Genomic DNA, 21,860 nt, shown 5'->3' with positions numbered 1-21,860 from the left:
TTTTATTGCTTTTCATATTGATCGATTCCATTTAAATTATAACAATTTCTAAAATCATATGCTGTAAATTTCATAATTCTGACCAATCAGCCGGGCCATACCACGCGTTACGGCAATGTACTTATTTCTCATGAGAGCCACTCTCTCGCTAGACCGCTCGTGCTATAGCTATACTAGTGAAGTCGGCGCGCAGCGAAGTAGGATATCATAACAAACTTTTTTTTAAATGTTCCATCTTTTTTCCACAGGTGGTATCAAACAGAGATACTCAAGAGACGTTACTCTGCGCCGCGTTCGTATTCGAGGTGTCAAACAGTGAACACGGCGCGCAGCATCACATCTATAGGCTCGTGAAAGACTGAACTACTCGCACGCTCCGCTCGCTCGCCGTCGCCGCTCCCCCCACCTGCATCTACGCGAAGTAAGCGGAGTGAGCGAAGCAAGCGAACCGAGCGATGTAAGCGGATCGAGCGATTACCACACGAGCGCTTCACGCGATCGTGCCATTCGATTTCTAAGTACCTGCGCACACTAAACGCAATTGTCACAAGCGGCAGTGTCGTCGTTTGCAATGTGGGCAGGCTTAGACCTCGCAATTTCTACTCGAGTAGGTCTTCCGATTCGATACAAGTGCTACTCTTATTTCCATCCGGCACGTTACTTTATCAAAAGTCGTAGGTTCATTATTTAAATAGTGAACATTATAAATAGCAAAATGTGATCTGAAAATTACGCTACAAGTATTTTTGTAACTAAATGTTTATTGTATAGCTCAATTTTGAATATCTCTAATGTAAATCAGATGGTCGGGTCTTCAATTGTTATTGTAGTCTCACACCAACGCGTAGACATTTCCGAACGTATTTTCTAAAACTATCGTTTTCGTATTAAAATTTCCTTTCACCACGTTCATTGAGAGTAACAATAATATTTTACATAAATATTATAATGCTGAATATAGTTCGGTATAAACGTGTAAAATAATGTCAAATAAGAGTATAGAATTGAATACACACAGTGCCTCTAATTATGTTACATTAACATAAATTACTTGAGCATATTTAATCTTTTCACTGGCTTAATTATCAATATAGATATAATGAAATACTAAGAGAGGTGTAACAGTGAAAAGATTAAAACTTAGTGTAGGATACCGAATCAGCGTAGGTATAATAAGTATAGATTTGTTAAGTATTGTCTCTAGTAAACTTTATCGGACGTTTTGTTAAATGCTCGTGGTACAATTTTATAAATATCGCTTTATTCACCTAAGAATGCTCAATAGAATATCTATATTTTCTTTTTCAGGGGAGAATATCCCTGTGTTTATTATACTTTGATATCAACTTATAAACCTTGCCTTTTTCTATACATTTTGTATATAAGAATTTTCCTTATTTTAATATACGTTTGCCAGAAAACGGTCTTTGCCACAAACAGTATCTCAAGTGTGTACCAATGTGTACTTGTATATAATAATGTATCTATTTGTACCTACTTAAATAGTGTACATTGTGTTCAGATGATCTGCAAGATTTAAGGTGTGTAATAAAGTTGTATCATATGAGAGAAATAGGAAAATCGGTCACAAGGATATGTTAATTAACCATATCCGTTTTACGTATAAGGCGTTCTAACTTTGTTCATTTCCATATCTTTCTTTGGCAGCTATGTATCCTTGACCTAGATTTCAATACTCCCTGTCCCTATTATTTCTCGTTTGTTCGTCGCCTTTCGACACGCACCTATGCTTGAATGAGAGTGTCTACTACGAAATGACAATTCCGAATTCTACGAATTTATTTTATGTCAATCAGCACACACATTTCAATTGTTCCGATCTAACTGCTTTAAATTTAATAATAAATTTATTATTTAAATTTTATAATAATAGTCGAAATGAATAATTGGTGTTTGGCAAAAAAAATACAAAGTTTAATCGTGTCGTTCGGATTTGAAATTTCGGAATAGACCACAAACTACTTGTAACAATTATGATTCGTATACAGGGTTAGTCTTAGTAGTACAACTAGCCAAAGACCTAGTAATCAAGAAACAAAAGTTGTTTGACCAAGAGACATATTTCAATTGAAAATATTCTTTAATATATTGATACATAAATTCCAAATGTTTGTTATAAAATTTATATACTGTAACTATTTATTTTCAACATGCCATTCCCTTGCAATCATTTAGTTTTTGCAGCCAGGATTAGCTGGGCTGCCGGGTTCTTTTAATTTATAAGGATATCTATGCTTATAAATCGTCACACTATGAACGGTTGGTGCTAACTGTAGAATATTATAGAAAAAAAATATATATTGAAAATGTTTCACCAAATTATTCCGTTATGAAATTATTATTTATATTTTCAAAGCTATTTAGAAGCTTATTCTTTGAGACTCACCTTAAAATATGAAATAAAAAATCTATTTTTATATATTATGGCTAAACTCTATTACCACGTAAAGAGTGGAGGGTGGATAGAGAGTGTTTCAAATTTAACATTTAATACTAAAGTGTATATAAAATATTTACCGTCATCGGATTTTAACTCGAATCTCATTACATACATCAGATTCAAGATGCTTATTTAAATGGCATGAAATTATTGAACTTCTTTGCCTGCCTCATAAAGCAAGCATTCATTGTAGCGGCTATCTAAACTTAAGGTTTATAGAAAATAATTAGACCCGTTTTTTTACATTTATTTTGGGGCTTATAACCTGTGGTCTATTTTCGAAGATTTTGTAGTCGAAAGTTGTGAAATTACCATAACCTCACAAAGTTATATTTATCGCTTATATGTACTCAAACCACTTAAAAAAATGGTCTTATCAAATCAAATCAAAATTCATTTATTCATGTAGGACATTTTAGCCGCTTACGAACGTAATTTTTTTTATGTTAACATTTTTTTCCTTACGGTTCAGTTATGAATCTTAATTGTTACAATTATCTCATTGGAGCTCTATTAATTTCACTACGACAGGGCCATCTTTCTTTCACGTTTCAAAGTACAAATGAGTGTGAACATTACTCAAAACGGCCTGCCGGATTATACAATAAGTTTACGTGGCAATGATTTGATCTCTCTTTTAGTCAAATATATTAAGGGGCCTCCCATCGTGCGCAGGTGGATGCCGCGCATGTTTAATTTTACACTGTGTTAAGTTTATGTGCATTAAATAGTATTTAGTTTCAAGACGTGAGGTAGAAAAATATTATCTTAGATAATAATAAGAGATTTTTGTATTTATTTCATAGATTTATATTAGGTAAATTGTAAAGTGAATAGCTTTAAGATTTTTTTTTAAATATGGCGATGGTCGTTCCGAAAATTTATAGATAAAGATATCACGTAGTACTTAAGTGATTGAACTTAATTTTTGTTGCGTTAATGATTTCTCTACATTACACATCAATATTGGACCTTCCGAATGCCAGTTTGTATTTTAGAGATGATTTCTGATTTAAGTATTAGTTAAGAGTATGACTTTTGTTTAATACTCAAGTATGCCGGATGTTAGAACTATGTACCTATGTAAGATGGAAAAAATACAAACTCCTGAGTCAGAAATCTGTTATATTTAAATCTGTTCCAGTGTAAGGGCGCCCTATGTACTATACGACGGTCATGAGAAATGAAACAAGCAAAAGAGATCTGCCTTGTTGTGATTTTCTACTATAATTGTTATATTATGTACTCAAATGAGATTAACTCAGTTTTATTCGACTCTTTTGCTAGCGTTAGTTTGTATGGAATTGTTTGAAAACGCCGATAAGTGCGCTATTCAATAATGAAAAGGTCTTGTAAATATAATTATACGTTTTAGTGCATTTCTTTCAGTTTTAGTGTTCTAAGCAATTATGCTTCTAAAGTCTTTCATATCGACAATCTGCCATATCAAAATTAATAAAGTTTTACGTCGGCAGATTTGGAGGAAATCATTTGTAATTTTTAAGTATATAATTTTTCCTGATAATAACTATTCTTTATGGTGTCTAGTATTGAAACAAAATGTTATAAGTATATTATTTATCTAGAACAAATGATAGCCTGCAAAACTAGCCGACATTGTACAGTATTTTAAAGATTATGTTAAAAGATTTGTATGAAAATTTAATTATATTGTCTTCTTAAAATCACGTGTATATTATTTATCCATATGCTGAGTGGAGATAAGATACTTGGACTTAACTCCCACGAAGTGAAAATATTTGTTAATTATGCCACCATCGCTAATCAGATTGACTCAAACGAAACAATCAGGAAAGATAACGTAGTGTAACAATTTATTTAAATACTTGTTATTTTTTGATAACAAACTTACATTATATATACTTATATATGTATATGTGTATGTTTTGATACATTTTATAAAAATAGGACTCTTGTATCCTTAATCCCTAAGATATTTTTTTATTACAATATATGAACTTAGTGTACATGGTTGGTTTTAAACGATGCACTAATTAACATTCGTGACAAAAGTAAGTAATAGGTATTCAATAGACTGGATTTTTCTAGAAAGAACCTAGTCGAAATCCAATCGATTATTTCATCTTCCAAATTTAATATAGTAGTTACAATTTAACAGAGGTCCTGCGGTTTAGCACACCGCTTTACTTCCGATGGTAGATGTGTCGATTGAGAACATTTGTATTCATTAATAAGCCAGTTTGTATTGGCCTGGGTGTTTTCTACATTTATGTATGTATTTACAAACGTATTTAAGTATTCTAGCAGTTGTCTAGTACCTGTATAACTTGACCACATGGTGTTGAGTTAGTTGTCCCGGGTTGCTATTATTATTGAACGAATTTAATTATTTTTTATATCATTTTACTTTATTCACCGACAATCACTAAATATAATTATACGTATAAACTTAGCATCGTATCGTAGTGGTCACTACACCGAATTAACGCCGAAAGGTGGTGAGTTCGAATAGAACTAAAACCAAAAAATACAATTTATATTTCTGCCTTATGCTCTGGTTTTTATAAAAACCAAATTAGACCAAAAGACTGAGGTGGGCTCGCCTCGGCAAATGGATGAAATGTAAACATGTCAAGTCCTGCTTTCACCTCGATGTCTACATTTGACAATGGATCTGATTATCTCATCTCGTACAACAGCCATAATTGTATAAATTACTGACTATAAATTCAATTATAATGAAATAATACTTTCTGCACACTCACGCAATACGCATTGTAAATACGCAGTCTAAATCCGGTAGCATTTAAACGAAGAAATTGAAATTAAATTTAAAAAGATTCTATAATTGAAGCAAACACACTATACTCGTGTAGTTTAACCAAATTATATGTTATTATCGTTCCTCTTTACAGATAATATTAAATAGATTTGTATATCTTGATTAATTAACCCATAATGTTGATAAACAATTATCGTACAGCTCTACAGTGTTAGTATAATAATAAGGCGATGAATAAGGTAAGTCGTGTTCTTTGATACTCATTCTAGTATATTATTATCATAGGTTGACAGTGTTGACCCTAGCCTTGTTGGGCTAGAGTCAATAATGTCGAGACGTAGAATTTGGGCAACACAAAAATAATCTGTGTGCCAGTGTATATTTCAGACTGACTTTCCGGTAATGAAAATACCGATAACATACCAATTTAGTTTTAGAGAGGTTTACGCTAGCATACAAGCAAACATACTCATGAATACAAATGTTTGCACCGTAGATTCGAACCCTCAACCATCGGTAATAAAGCAGTGTGATAAACTGTTTGACCACTGTGACCGTCAAAAATATTTAATTCAAAACATTAATTTTTTAAACAGAAATTCTAATATTAGGAAAAGATAATATATTATGAAAGCAAAACTAATATCACAAAAAATCGCAATAAAACTAAGATTGTTCTAAAAGTTGATTTAGAAATTTTTTCTAACTGTTAGTTGCACTAATGTTACCCACTCGATAGCTATGCCACGCTGTGTTGGATTGGTTGGGTTGACTGGAAGAGATGTCTTTTAGTGAAAAGGTAGACTAGACTATGTCGAATTAGTTTTATTACTACTTATATCTAAAATATTAATATACCTATAATCATAAAAAGGTATGAAAATATTACTTTCTCAATATAATACGCGTGAATAATTTCGGTGATTTTAAGAAATTGTTCTACCATGTAGGTTTTATTATTTAAACGTTGACTAACTTGTTCTATCTTTATAGATGGCTACAAAAAGAAATGGAGGTGTTTTCACAATTTTATCAATTATATTTTTCTTGGCTACACTAGGAAAATCTGGTAAGTACTTATGTACCTAACTTTCTTTTCATAATATAGGCTTGAGCAAATGTGAAGCAATCTTCGTCCCACTCGCATGTAAATATATATAGTAAGTCTACCCTGTAAACCGAAAGTTAAGGGTCATTCATAAACTAAGGGGAGGGGTGGGACGATAATATGTGTTAAGGAATTGGGAATGATCCTAATTTTCGAGACGGCATATTTCTAAGTCTAATGTAACAATATCAGAAGAGTGTTAAATAAGCAAAAAAATTTTTTTTTCTATACCACGATGGACGCAAACAAGTATACGACCCATCTGATTTACGGTTACGGTAGCCTATGGACGCCTGGAACAGCTGGGATGTCACATGCGCGTTGTCACCTTTAAGAAACCTAATTCTAGAAAAACCCCATGCTATAGTCTCTCAAAAAAACCTCGGTAAGAAGTTCATTCCACAAGCTAAGTGTACGCGGGATGAAACTCCTCTGAAACCGCATTCTGAGACAACTTAGGTTCCAGCATATGGGGATGAATTCCCTGAGAGAGATCGTGATCATCGACAACTATCGTAACACGTCTCTGAAATATACAAAAGGACGGAAAGTTAAATTGAACAAGTTCAGTCGCCCTCAACCGGAGACTCGTGTAACTCGTTTGCGTGGTTACAATGTTTTAGTGTACAGATACATAACAACACAAAATTGACCTTTCGGTACCATGAAAACCATGGTGGTTAATTCAAAGTGAATTCGTCGTGGTTTAATATATGCATCTATAACTGGCAATGGCACATATCAAGGAAATCAATAGAGTCATACGCTAGTAAAACAGTAATGGAAGGTGGTCCAATAGAATTCTATGGTGTATTAAAGATACATAGTAGTAGATTAATCATTTCACATCATTGCTTCTTTTCATGACAGAGACAGACATCTATAAAATTATCACACACATATACATTTCTCTATAAATAATTTATTATTAACCTTGTATTTCTTTCAATAAACTAATTATTTGTCGAGAGTATTTTATTTCTATTGCAATTATTATGTACCCCACATTTCTGCTAGTGTATGATAAAACAATCAAATGCACAATTACGCACTAAATTCATCACTTATATTGTAAATTACAGCTGATTTACCATGTAATGCCCGTGAAGTGGAAGGTCGTTCCGTAGTCTGCGTTTGCAATGCTACTTACTGCGACACTATCACAAGGGAACTCCCGAACATTAATTCATTTGTCACCTACACATCTAGTAGTGTAAGTAAAGTATTTATTATTAGGTATTATATGTAATTTCAGAATCAAAGTATTGTTATAAACATTTTAATTAGTTTCGCTCAAGTATGTTCTCAACCCATTATTTATCTCTACTTAGTTCTAATGAAGAAAGGAAATGTGGATAAGTAGTTCATATGAATTAAAGACTGTATCTATTTGGAAATAAGAATATATTTTAAATTACAAAAACAAGTTTACCAAAATAAACTTGTAAGTACTACCGATAATATTGTGAATTTGTATACAATATCGAATTTTTCAGGCCGGTAAACGATTTGAAAAATGGACCGGTACAATACGATCTATATTGGATCGAACAAACGAGGATGCAGATGGCGAAAAGTTTGGTCCTATAGATGAAGAAAGCGTAACAATTGAAAACGAGGAGATTGAATCCATAGATGATGAAAATGAAGAGTTTGACCCCAAAGATGAAGAACGAGACGAAGACGATGGTAAAAAATATCTAAATTATAATTTACTATTAATTGGGTGGCAGTCATACTTTAATAGTGGTAGACTTCTTTGCATACATAGAATAAGTATATGGCAGTGTAATTACCTAAGTACCTACATATACGCTCTGCTCTCGAAGCTACAGAGAAACAAACTGACAGTACAGAGACAATTCGTTATATTACTGTATCTTTCAAACTACCTAACCGATTTTCTTGATATGAACATGTTTTTTATGTAATTATAAGGGCATGCCAGAGACGGCCCACCTGATGGAAGTAGCAACCGTCGTTTATAAATCTTAACGGATCTCGTCATCTTGTACTTAACGCAAGAGGTATATCACATACACTCTTGCGTTGTCATTCCATAGGACTAATGTGTCATAGCTCCTAACCCCTGTAATTGTCTGTCTTCTAATCGACTCATCGACCTCAGACGACTTTAAAAGACGACATAAAGGTGAAGCGACCAGGGGAATAATGAATTGATTGTATAAGAAGTATATTAAAAATTCCGATTTGACCACTAGTGAAAGAAGAAATACTTAGTCGATGCCAATTGATGGGATGAAAGCGGGGTCATGATAACTAGTTACTACTAGGTAGATAGAAGGCATCTGTATATACACAACTTGTATTCAATAAATGAAAGAGTAGATTGCGCATTGAAAATATTTACAACTATTATTTTGTCTTTGCGGGTATGTTTCTCAACTTTTTATATTTTGACCTATATATACCAACATTTCTGTGTAAATTCCGTACTGATTAATTCAAGTTTTTTTATAGTATAGTTTTTTATACGAAACTTGAACAAGAAACCATACACTTTTTTTTTCGCCTCCTTTTAATAACATTAATAACTGATAAACTTCTCTATTTAGTGCCACTGTGGAGAAGAGTCGCCTTCAGAGTATATACCAATGTACAGACACAGGTAATTGAAGGTTTTGGTGGATCTGTAACCGATGCCGCAGCAATTAATTGGCGTAGTCTGTCTGACGGAGCCCAAAGACGATTTATCGAGTAAGTTGCTAAAAAAATATAATTGTAACTTTTTTATGAATGATAAAAATACAGAGACTCGCGGGAATAGGTTACCCTGCCAGGGCAAGAAGAATGAGCAGACGAGGTCAAAGTCAAGTCAGTTAGCCTATTGTGACGATTTCTCTGGAAATCCATCATGATGTTTTCCAGAGGGACTGCGTGTAGGTCTACCTGACCTGGTATATCGGTAGCAATGGTGTTATTAATCCACAATCAAAAAATAGAATGTTAGATAATAAATGCTATTATAACATTGATGATTATTTTAATGACAAACAATCACTAGTCATATACACTTTTATCCGTTTGCTAATGTTTCTTGTATAAAATCTGACCTATTGTTTGCTCTTGAGTAACATAGAGTTACTTTGCAATATATTTTATGTAACAACTTTCCAGAATAAATATTACTGATAAATTACTTGTATTACTATCCGCACATAACCAACCATACATGATAGTTAAATCTCTTATATATAAGAATGGCACGTAATGCTTGTTTTACTTTTTTTGTTCACAGTTCATACTTTAGTCCCCGAGGTATAGAATATAACATGATCAGAGTACCTATTGGGGGGTCGGACTTCTCAACTCATCCTTACGCCTACAATGAGTTACCTTGGAATGATGCAGCCCTAACAAACTTCTCTCTAACTGAAGAAGACCTATTTTATAAGGTGTGTATACCTAAATTACAGTAATTAAAAGTAATAGACCATTTTTTTTTCTTAAATTTTATAACTATAATACCATAACAAATATCAATTATAAACCACCTATAAGTAACTATCATGCAAACTTTACATTGCCCCAAAATGGAAGTCCAAGTACAAAAGAGAAATCATCAAAATTCGATTGGTACTTAACATATCAACAAAACCGTTCATTTTACATCTAATATTCTAACTTGGTAGACTTGTAAAGAGTCATCCTCATGGGTACCTCAATCTCACCTAAATCAGCCGCCAAGCTGCTTACTTACTTAGTAAAAATAAGTTTCGGTTGAAGTGTGAACATAAGGGAGAGAAATTACAGAGTTTCTACGAAAGCGTCATGCTTTCGTAGAAACTCTGTAATTTCTCTTATCTTCTTCTTCTCTTAATCTTATCTTAATCTTAGTTCTTTGGAATGGCACCACATGGTACCACGGGAATCTGGTGATCGTGTGATAATCGCTGTTGTGGCACTGCTGCGTGTATGGAGTGATGATGATGATGGCGTAATGTTCGTGGTACTTTCTAACCATTTCAGCTCCCAATGATTCGATTAAGTCAAGCTGCCGCTGCTGAAGCAGGCAACAAAGTGCAGATCACAGCAAGTACGTGGTCTCCTCCAGTGTGGATGAAATCCAATGAAAGAATCACCGGTTTTGGACAGCTGAAGCCTGAGTTTTATCAGACCTACGCTGACTATCATTTACGGTTGGTAGCATACTGGTTTCCATTAGTGTGGTATTTTTTTTTAATCTAAACTAATGTTCTAAAATTTATTGAACTTGGGCTAACCTGTACATTAGGACATTTTAGCCGCTTATGAACGTCAAATTTTTACATTCTAATTTTAATTTTTTCCCTACCGTCCAGTTCAGTATAAAGAACCAATTGAGAAGAACTGGCAAGAAACTCAATTGAATTACTTTTTTTTTAAAGCCAACTTATTTACTATGTATATTTATATAGGTGTCTATGTCTAACCATTAAATGAAAATTCAATGCATGAACAACTATTGCCATGTACATTCGTCATTCAAGTAATCGTTTTTGCTGTAAGTAATAGGCTTTGCTCAGTAAATATAATTTAACAGATGTTTTAAATTTATTTAAGGGTAATTCCAACATATCCTTTGGTATCTTATTGTAAATTTTTATACCTATTCCCATAAAAAAACTACTGAACATAAAGTATATGTGAAGTTTAAGTGTATCTTTAAGTTATGAAGATGACAAAACAGTGCAATAGCTAAAAGATTCTACTTATTAAATAAATTGAATGTGGAGATAGGAATTACAAGGAAGTAATACTACATTAACAATTGTTACAGATTTATAGAAGCATATGCGAGAGCGCATGTTAACATCTGGGCAATTACAACCACTAATGAACCCCTAAATGGGATTGTACCCATTGTAAACTTCAACTCTTTAGGCTGGACACCCTCAGAATTGGTGAGTAGATAGATACATTTGTTGTGAATGGAATATCAAAAAAACTGACTCATCTAGTGGAAAGTCATGTTTATGGTCTTTTCTGGACAACGAATATTATAAGACGTAAGTACTTTACTGTGACACCCGTAATAAGCTCCTCACGGATACGTCTACTCAAGAGATCATGTAATTTTCAAAATCACACTACCAAAAAAGAAAGCAAAAAAGAACAATGATTCTAAATGCTTTTCACTACACCTTAAAAAGAAACAAGTTTTTTAGGCGTCTGTATTGTTGTTGTATACCTAGCTATACCTCTTCCTATTTTATGTAAAGTCGTTTTGTAATATTAAGCGGCGACTTTATGTTTACAGTCAAGAAACATACACACATATAAGACTAATAATAGTAGGTATATAGAAATAAAAGAAGTATTGAGAGAACAGGCATTCACTCTCTTAGTCTAAATCAAATTAATGCAAACATGTCGAGGTACAAACATTTTAAAATTCCCTACTTGAAAAACATGATTGATAATAAAGTATTTATTACAGGGTCGCTGGGTGGCAAATAATCTAGGTCCTACAATAAGAAACTCAAACTTCTCCAATACATTGATATTGGCTGTTGATGATCAACGCTACACTCTACCTATTTGGTTACGAGGGGTAAGTTTATTTTTTCATCATTATAACAATCTATTATTATCACACTACAAGCACGGCACGCTTATTATACCAATATTGTAGCAAGGTTGCTAATATTAAAACAATGTTTATGGTACAGTACAAAATATTTAATGGAGAGAAAACTTCACTGTTAAATTTTTATATCTTGTAACAAATTTGTGGAATCATCTCCCAGCAATTTATCCTTTCCATACCGATACGATATTGAAATCAGAAAAAATCTTACACGTCCTAAAAAGCTGTAGTATCTCATCTCCAATTTTCCTAAAGTTCATGGATTAATTATAATATTTACCATCAAGAGTGCCGCAAGTTCTTATTTTTAATAATAATAGTGTATTTTAAGATAACAATATAGTCTATTTTATTATTAACAATTATTACACAATAATTCACATGATAGTAAACATAAATGTGGGACAACCCTTCAATGTATCAGCAATGTCCCTGCCAGTGACGGGACTGTCTATTTTCCAAGCAATTACTTGCGTTGTTGGAAGCGACGTTATTCGTTTACGCATAGATATCGTCGGTGCGCTCTTGTGCGAATATAAGTAACGCGCTACAGAATCGGGGCAGTCCCAACAGTGGCCTAAGGGCACTATTATAACGAACACGAAGAGCATTGAAAGGTTTTTGTGTATAGTTTAATCAATATTCTGGGAATGTGTGAAATAAGGGACTGTTTGTGCCGACGAAGTCACTGAACAGCTAGTGCTTACATATTTTGCACAATCTTGATACAAAAGAAGAGGCGCACAAGGTCAATCGGAACTGTGGCACCGCACCCATAGGGTCTAACTTCCTGTTGCGTGTTTTAACACCGACCATGGCAATGTACCTCTGCGGCCTACACTACGCCACCAAGGAGCAGGACATTGTCGACTATATATGGACCAAGAGTAACCTGACATTGAGGGTGACGCAGCTGAAGTCGAGTCACAACGCGAGTTTCAAGGCATTTATGGCCCCACCAAATTACTGCCCACCTTAATGAAGGAGGACTACTGGCCGAAGGGGGTGGTATATCGGCGCTACCATGGCAGATTGCCGTCGTCAGTGTCGCGGCCACAGAGACAATTTATAGTTTATTATTATTATATATGTATGTTAGTCTATAAGGTTTATAATATGGGCCATTAGTAGCCTGAAATAAATGTATAAAAAAATGTTGCAGATGGAGATAGCGGAGCCACGTTCCATTGATTACATTGATGGCATCGCCGTACATTACTACGGCAACTTTGTGTCGCCCCGCGTTCTCGCAAGGGTGCAAGAACGGTATCCCAACAAAATATTGCTCGCAACTGAAGCTTGTGAAGGTAATAGTAATAACTTATAATAGTAACCTGGAGAATTCCTGGACATCTGGGACAAGATGACGCTGTGTGAATTATCCAGGAGGTACGCAGGCAGAGCTTATGTTATGAGTACTAAGTAACTTACAAACATAACATACATAAAAAACACACAGACCAACACAAAAAATCATACTCATGAATATAAATGTTTGCATCGTGCGAGAAATCGAACCCGCGACCATCGTAAGCAAAGCGGTGTAATAAATCGCTAGATCACTCAGGCCGTCAACGAAACCATTTTCCGTATTTAGGCTCTATTGGGCTTTAATTTGTAAAAGAAGATGTCTTACTTAGCTGTGACTAATTTATGAAACTTAACAATCTCCTCCAAGAAACTGAATATTTTTTTATGTACTTAATTGTAATGGCAAACAAGATGACAGCCAACCGGATGGTAAGTGGTGAGCGTCGTCTATATATATATGAACAGCAGGAACACCAAGTTATCATGATGCCAGAGAACAAATGCATTATCATTCCGGAGGACTAAGCTGTCATGGCTCTTATCCTATAATTTCACTGTCTTATTTTACACTTCAATCGAAACACGTCTTACAAAGCAAGATGCGAAGCGAGCGACTAAATGAGGTACCCACACAGACGATTTTTTTGCTGTGTGCTTTATTAGGTATAACGATAATATATGTTAAGATGAATCGGTTCTTTCGCATGGACCATTGGCAATGGTATTTCCCAACCTATACAATATTGAATCCTTCAAGAAAAGAGCAACTCCCTTGGAGTTGCGGGTGCTCATGCGGCTGTAATAACTTACCATCAGGTGAGCCGCAACCTCGTATATCCCCTATGCTATAGAATAGAAGATACCTGTAAATTTGTATTTTGTACGAATAGGTCCGATGCCCTGGAACAGAGAGAAGGTTATAATTGGATCATGGCGTCGTGCAAGAAGATATATATCCAGTATTATTGAGGTACGTACTACATACTGTAAAATATTCTATTAAATATTGAACATACTTGTAAAGATCAATTAGTACTTATATCTTACTAAGTACTAATTTTTTATTCCCACATAGGTATACATATAGTAAGTGCTCTTTTTAATTTGCTTTCTTTATATCATTATGCGAGGTTTCTTATTTAATCCCTTATAACCGTTTACAATTTAAATTGTATCTAATTTATAATCTACTAGCTGTACCCGCGACTTCGTCCGCATAAAATAGTGACCTTGACCAAATAATCAAAACAATATTGAAATACCTAACCCAATAGAAAGCCAATTAAAAAAGTTTCATCATTGTAGCTTCGTGACAAGTGAAAAGTGACGATACAGAATTCCATACAATTCAATCAACAGCCTGAAAAATAAGTTTAAAAAATCCAGTTTTTAAAATGACGACGCTTCCATACAATACTTCATATATCTTTCAACCCCTTATAACCTTTTTTCGTTATATATATTTAATAAATAGACTAAAAATTAAACTTCAACCTTCTAGCTTTAAAAATGACAATATTTCCATATAAAACATTTAACTTTTCTTAAAATCCATGTTACAACCCATTTTTCTTTACTTATATTCTCAACAATATCAACAGCCTACATTAACATCAGTTTCAGGCTTATAGCTTTGAAAATGGCGTATATCCATACAACCTTACATCTACCCTTTCAATTCCCTTACAACCCTTTTTCCCATAAAAAGTAACCCATATCCATTCGCAGGATTATGTGTTCCAAATTTCATTTAAATCGGTTCAGTAGGTTTGGCGTTATAATATTAGTGTGTAAGCGAGATAGACAGTTACAATATTAGTGTGGTATTTAATAAACTAACCCAAAAAAGCCAATGAAAACAGTTTCGTCATGTAGCTTAAAAAATTATGAATTTATATAACAATTCTTATTTTATTATGCAGGTAAGGGTAAAATTTTTACAAAGTTTGATTGGTATATTTATTCATATTTACAAACCTAAAATATAAGTTTCAAGTTTCTAGCTTTAAAAATAACTATTCTTACATACAACCTTGCATGTACCCTTTCAAACACCTTATAACCCTTTTATCGCATTCAAAAGTAGTCTATGTCCTTTCTCAGGGTCTAGACTAACTGTGTACCAAATTTCCTTTAAATCGGTTCAGTAGTTTAGGCGTATAAGTTTTATTTTATTGATTTTTATTCATTGTAATAAAATTACCCTTAACGGTATAAAATAAAATAGGGAATGAAAGACTTTATGTAAATTCATAATACAGTCAGTATGAATTTATATAAAAGCTTTCACCCCCTATTTTATTTTATGCTAAGTGTAATTTCATTACAAACTTTGAATGTCGTATTTATTTATATTTAATCACCAGCCTAAAAATAAGTTTAAAATTCTGGCTTTAAAAAACAACGAATTTACGTAAAAACTTTCATCCCCTAATTTATTTAACCCCATAAGGGTAAAATTTATAAAAAAATTGTATGTCATTTTTTTTTATATTCATACACCAGCCTCAAAAATAAGTTTCAAGCTTCTAGCGTCAAAAATGACGATTCTTCCATACAATCTTTCATCCCCCGTTTTGAACCCCTTACAACCCTTTTTCGCATTAAAAAGTAACCTATGTCCTTTCTCAGAATCTAGACTATCTGTGTACCAAATTTCATTTAAATCAATTCAGTACTTTTGACGTGAAAGCGAGACAGACAGACAAACAGAGTTACTTTCGCATTTATAATATTAAGTAAGGAGTAAGGAAGTAAGGATGATCACTTCAAATTTAAATTTCGAGTCAATCACGTCTCATATACCTAACCATTTCATGGATTGTAAATCCTTTGATTTATTTAGACATTCGTGAATTTTCATATTATATTAAATGTGACACAATCAAATCAGAAATTACATGAACAGACTCTATAAATATTAAACATTTGACTACAAATGCACGAAAATTATTATCAGATTAATTATTTGACTATATCACAGAATACCTATTAGTGCATACCTACTACGTGACGTATATATACATTATATCTATCATATTACCTCAGATATGATTAAACAATTATTTTATTTTGTACTTATAATTAATAACTGTCCTATTGACCTATAGTTGAAATATTGTAGATAATTATTCACTGATTACAACTTTATAAGTACATACTTCAATGTTTGTCGATAATACACTTTCAAATTCCATTATGGATTTATATTTAGACTAACTGTTACTTCCGACTTCATCTGGAAGTACCCGCTCGCTGCTATTTGTAAATATATTAACTATACGAGTACCAATAGGAAAACTTAGTATGTTCCTTACTATTAATTACGACACACACAATGTGGACGACATGAAATAAACAGTTTGGTTTATATTTTACGAAAAAAATACTTATTACCATTGTTCTTTAACACACAATACATACATATCTATATAACACTGAGATCCTCAAGCCATAATATTCATATTATTTTTAGAGATAAAACATAGCCTATGTCCGTACTCAGGGTACAATAATGAAGATTTCATTATGATACGTTCAGCGGTATAGCCTTGAAATGTTTACAAACTGACAGACAGACACACTACAATTTATAATATTAGTATGGATTACTACGGACTACGTGACCGACCGGATAGTTTGTACCTAGACAGACATAATATCTGCCAAATAATTTTATGATAATTAGCTATATTAATATAATACTCGTATGTACTAACCACGAAAGTTTAAAAACCGAACTTAACTGCTAGATAATTTTTAATCTTTATTAATTCATTTCATTCGCCTGGTATTACCTATATAAAAAAATATTGTAATAATATAGTTATACTTACACCAGTGTCATTAAACATGATTTAATACAATTTCAGGATCTAAACAACTTCGTAGTGGGTTGGATTGATTGGAATCTTTGCTTGAATGAAAATGGTGGTCCAAATTGGGCGGAGAACTACGTGGATTCTCCTATTATTGTGTCCCCGGATAAGGATGAATTTATAAAGCAGCCAATGTTTTACGCCATGGGTCATTTCTCCAAATTCATCCCGAGAGAATCAAGGAGATTGTATGTGGAACGCTGGAGTTTGCGTACAATTGAAAACGTTGCTGTCCTCACGCCAGAAGGCAATATTGTAGTTGTAGTACATAACAGGTATGTTATCAAAATAAACACTAAATACAGATACGGCACCCAAATATCTTTAAGACTTTAATCATTGATTGGGTAGCCAGAGAAATTTCATACTGTTGACGTCGTGGGGAAAACAATAGTTTACCTTCACTTATGATAACGGCAGATTCGCCCTTTCTTCGGGAGCAATAATACAGATATTTGTATATTTGCTCCCGTAGATTACGGTCTTTGACTGCGGAAGTAAAGTGTGACTATCAGAAGTAAAGTCATATATTAAACCGCCAGACTACCGAGGCCGTCGATAAGGATCAGAAATATTCTTTATTCAAATAAACTTAATATAAGCACTTTGAATAATGACTATTCAAAGTGTTTATAGTAAGTTTATTTGATTCTACCACTCATTCTGAACGCAGACTCATCACAATAAAAATGAGCAAGAAAAATAAGTGTGTTGCTCTTTTAAATATATAATAGCAAAGCTGACATAAGTAAATAAATAATTATTATAATTAATAAAATTGAATAAATCAGTTATAGTTATCAGATAATACCAGTCCCTACATGCAGCATCGATTCACCAGTATAATAGGCGAGCCAGCCATCACTGCGATCAACAAGCCCAATGAGAAATTCATCTCATAATTTTATTATACGACGGCCTCGGTGATCTAGCGTTTCAGCACACTGCTTTATTTCCGACCTATGTGGGACTAGATAACGCTGTGTTAATTGTCCAGGGTTATTTATTATTATTATTTTCTTTCAGGCGTAGAAGAGAACGCAAAGTTCGTATATATGTTAGTAGAACCAGGTACGCAGAATTCATAGTGGATCCGCAATCAGTGACAACAATTGAAATTAACCCAAGACAGGAAGGTACAGTGGGAAATTTAGAGGACAGTATAGAAAAAAGTTCAGAGGAAAGTTCGGAGGAAATTACAGGTGGAAATTCCAGTGAAAATTCTGGGAAAATTCTGAAGAAAATTTCATAAAAAATAATTAATTAACAAAATTAAATTTATTATAAAATTAACTAGTGTATTTTATTTACATTTAACTATTAAATATTAACAAGATCATTTAATAATCAGTCAATGATGCTATTTTATCTAATGGCCATACACAACACACTACTCTGCTGCGAATCAATCCTTGTGGTACAGGACCATATACTCTGGAATCAGCAGAATTACTAGAATTGTCACCTTCTAACCACACATGGCCTCTTGGCACAATTTGACTACGTTTGGGGAAGTGGCCCCGGACTTTATCTCCAGGCAGTCCCGTTATTCTTTTGCATATATTTTGTTTTGGATTATTAGGGCTTTTGGATATAACAATATCACCACGACGTAATCGCTGCAATTTGGGAGATATATGCTCTGTAAAGAGTATATTGTTTGACTCCAATGTTGGCTCCATTGATGGCCCAGAACACTGAAACAAATAAATGGGATACTTAAATATATTTTCCTAATAGACCTTATCCCAGGCCCTGTATATGCAATAAAATAGAAAACAGAGACCATAGAATAATTCAAAACAATTATTTTATATTTCAATCATTATTGTATTATGTTTATTATTAAGGTTATATTTTTTGTTAAGTTTATATTTTTTGTTGTTTATCATTTAATTATAAGTGTTCACACTCCACAATTCCTCTTAGTCATTCAAAGGTTGACTGGAAGATGTCCCTCATTTAAAGTAACTCTACCATTGTGTAATTTATTTCTTAGGATTGTTGTATCACCCATTCCCCTTCTTATTGAGTGTTTTTACTGTGCAAATAAGTAATATTAGACTAGTAATGGTATACGAAAATGGTAGTGATGTAAGACACTATGAAATGAGGTATCATTAATATACATATTTTGTGTAGAATACATATGCATAACACTGAAATAAGTAAATAGGCTCCAGCCAAATAATTACAGTAAAACAAACCTAAAATTTAAATAATTCAGAATGTTCAGGAATGAATTTCACACTGTAAAAATATTATATACCTATTATGTAATGTTGGAAAAAAATATCATCCAGTATACAACATTAATGGCAATATTTGGAACCATGGGCAGGATTATGGCACTAGCATGAGGTTCAACAACTGGAATGTGGTTAACAGTTGTCAAATTTGTAATAAAGTTTTATGTAAGCACTTTGAATAGTCATATTTTTCATGATTCAATCACTCATTCAGAATGCAGGCTCATCACAAGAAAAATATTGCCATCATGTCATTTGTAGATGTTATCTGTTGATTACAATGAAATCAGGACAATAAACAAACATAATACCTCTTATTTATTTTAAAAATACATTACAAAATGATGTATTGAAACTTCCACAAAAATTATTAATTCACTAATTTGGAGGGCATTTATTCAGCCTTTTTTATTATCAGACAACAACAGATAAACAGACAGTTTCAGCCTCGTCACTATTTTATTATATGTAAAGATTAAGATGTGATAGTGAGTTTGTATTATTATAAGTATATTTTGGCACCATAATTATTCAATCAAACGACATGAAATTTAGTACAAAAATAATATTTGGCAGGGAGATAAAGCTCATTTGTAACATTTTAGTAAAGAGGAGACAAAATTGGCATATTAAATAGTTGTTTAGATAGTAGAAGTATTATTAAAAAAACAATAATTATGACTTACCATAACAAAATCTCCTAAATATTCAAATGTACAGTGAGTAATGCAAGCACATTGTAATGCATAACCTACAAAACCACATATTTTCCCAGTAATTTTTGTTACCATTTTTAATTTATTTAAATTCAGTTCATATTCACAAGAAATCACAATTAATTTATAGGTTAAGTGTTATACTATTACAAAGTAAATAAATCAAGCTATTTCATTTTTACGAAATCATCTCAATCAGTAATGATAGGTATAAGATAGATTTTAATAACAATAATTAATTAATAATACTCTTATATAAGGGATATAGAAAGTCATAAAAATAAATATAACAATCCGTAAGTAACACAGAACCGAAGGTAAGTAAGACAAATAGAGTGTGACACGACATGACACTGACGTACGGTAAGAAGACAGCTGCTACTAAGCAAATAACCACTATGCAAAGCTATTGATGGTGAATATGTTAATTAAATAATTAACATTTCACCTATTTGCAAAAATTGGTTCCTATATTACGAGAATTAATTGATTAAGTTATTAATTTCGCCTCCGTTTTAGTAAATAAACTTTCACGTAAGATGAAGGCAGAGTAGCTACAACAATTGGACATATTAAAGACGCCATGGTAAACTGATTTAATGAAAATTACATTATGTCTACGAAATGTTAAAAAGAATAATTTTTCAAGAGCAAGAACATTACATAGATTAATGAAAACAGGACAAACTTTAAAATCGTTAATTACAAATTCATTTCAATAACTACGTACATATTAGCTACTGTAGTTGACGGTACTAGACCCCGTGGACGATCACTCATGCGATGGACCGACCAAATCAAAACAGCAATTGCACTCCACGAGTGTTACAAATTGACATGCAGTGGAGATAAATGGCGAGCTGTCGTACGATGGATGACATCAGCCTCCCATACATAATGACCACGATCGTTCTGTCAAGAATGTATCAAATGAGAAGAAGATTAACTACTATGTATAATATTTATACTCTTTTTTTATTCTTGCTTCCTTAAAATTTTAGCTTTATTTTTATTTATGATTGGGCCGCAATATTTGTATATTAAGTGTTCATCTGGTATAGGCGGCAGCAAGAAAAGGGCTTTAGCGTGTAAGATGGGGCCGTAATTATTTATGATTATGTGTTCTTGTGTTCATGTAGAAGCAGCATCAAGAAGATGGAGGTGAAGAGAAACCAGTCGTGACTATTTACATATTTATAATATAGAAGTATTTACAATTAGTATATGTACATTAAAGCGATTCGGTCTCGAATGACAAGCTTGTTATTCTTCTTGCCCCATCGTAACTAGGCAACGGTGTTGCCGCACGATGATAGTAGATTCGCGACAGGGCGGTGAAAGAATGAGACCAGTCGTGACCTTGTATATGTGCATTCTTATGTTATTTACAATCGGTGAATGATAATAATAATATAAATAGAAATTACATAAGAAAAGAAGGGATTCGGTCCTCTCTAACAGGCTTGTTATTTTTCTCCCTATATCGTCGCTAGGTAACGGTGTTGCCGCGCGCTATCCGTAGATTCGCCACAAAATATAATATATTTTACCTTAATTTGCACTGTCTAGTGTCGCACTTTATTTTATTTATTATTTGTTGAATTAATTCTATAATGTTTTTTTTTGTTCTGTTAATCCTATAACGGAAAGGTAAAGGAACTCCGCCCATACAGCCATTTTTTTCTTGACAGTCTTAAGAATTACTTCACTTGACAGTGACAGTTAAAAATTACAAATGTCAATTTGACATATCTTTTGTATTCGATTTGAGATCATTCACATT

General features: G+C 33.1%; 3 protein-coding genes across 5 annotated transcripts in view; 2 read left to right on the top strand and 1 right to left on the bottom strand.

The window, feature by feature from the left end:
* Window positions 1–2,074, top strand: part of LOC131846100 (protein scalloped) — an 82,510-nt gene extending 80,436 nt beyond the window's left edge. For all 3 annotated transcript variants that reach the window (XM_059195322.1, XM_059195321.1, XM_059195324.1), the window contains one exon: window positions 249–2,074. In XM_059195322.1, coding sequence (XP_059051305.1) covers window positions 249–362 — 114 coding nt within the window. In that variant the 3' untranslated portion in view covers window positions 363–2,074. The remainder of the gene's footprint in view (window positions 1–248) is intronic.
* A 4,144-nt stretch (window positions 2,075–6,218) lies between these two features.
* Window positions 6,219–18,364, top strand: LOC131846125 (lysosomal acid glucosylceramidase-like). The gene is made up of 12 exons (XM_059195352.1): window positions 6,219–6,294; window positions 7,416–7,546; window positions 7,830–8,022; window positions 8,910–9,051; window positions 9,593–9,749; window positions 10,324–10,493; window positions 11,114–11,237; window positions 11,774–11,887; window positions 13,086–13,230; window positions 14,125–14,204; window positions 17,107–17,387; window positions 18,139–18,364. The coding sequence occupies exons 1-12, from the start codon at window positions 6,219–6,221 to the stop codon at window positions 18,362–18,364; spliced, it is 1,839 nt and encodes a 612-aa protein (XP_059051335.1).
* A 47-nt stretch (window positions 18,365–18,411) lies between these two features.
* LOC131846136 (mitochondrial inner membrane protease subunit 1) lies at window positions 18,412–20,378 on the bottom strand. The gene is made up of 2 exons (XM_059195364.1): window positions 20,048–20,378; window positions 18,412–18,809 (listed from the first exon to the last, which is right to left on the bottom strand). Exons 1-2 carry the CDS (start codon window positions 20,150–20,152, stop codon window positions 18,453–18,455), a joined length of 462 nt encoding a protein of 153 aa, XP_059051347.1. The 5' UTR covers window positions 20,153–20,378; the 3' UTR covers window positions 18,412–18,452.
* Between the last annotated feature and the right edge of the window lie 1,482 nt (window positions 20,379–21,860).

Source organism: Achroia grisella, unplaced genomic scaffold, assembly GCF_030625045.1.
Source record: "Achroia grisella isolate CSIRO2021 unplaced genomic scaffold, CSIRO_AGI_Agris_v1 utg501, whole genome shotgun sequence".
In the NCBI taxonomy this organism is placed as follows: domain Eukaryota; kingdom Metazoa; phylum Arthropoda; class Insecta; order Lepidoptera; family Pyralidae; genus Achroia; species Achroia grisella.
This window is presented reverse-complemented; position numbering and strand designations above follow the sequence as displayed.

Bases quoted from the DNA above. Each gene is read 5' to 3' on its own strand.
- LOC131846125 (XM_059195352.1), top strand. From the start codon at position 6,219: ATGGCTACAAAAAGAAATGGAGGTGTTTTCACAATTTTATCAATTATA. The intron at 8,023-8,909 runs GTAAAAAATATC...TTCTCTATTTAG, and splicing joins AGAACGAGACGAAGACGATG to TGCCACTGTGGAGAAGAGTC. The intron at 10,494-11,113 runs GTTGGTAGCATA...CAATTGTTACAG, and splicing joins TACGCTGACTATCATTTACG to ATTTATAGAAGCATATGCGA.
- LOC131846136 (XM_059195364.1), bottom strand. From the start codon at position 20,152: ATGGTAACAAAAATTACTGGGAAAATATGTGGTTTTGTAGGTTATGCA. The intron at 18,810-20,047 runs GTAAGTCATAAT...TATTTGTTTCAG, and splicing joins ATTTAGGAGATTTTGTTATG to TGTTCTGGGCCATCAATGGA.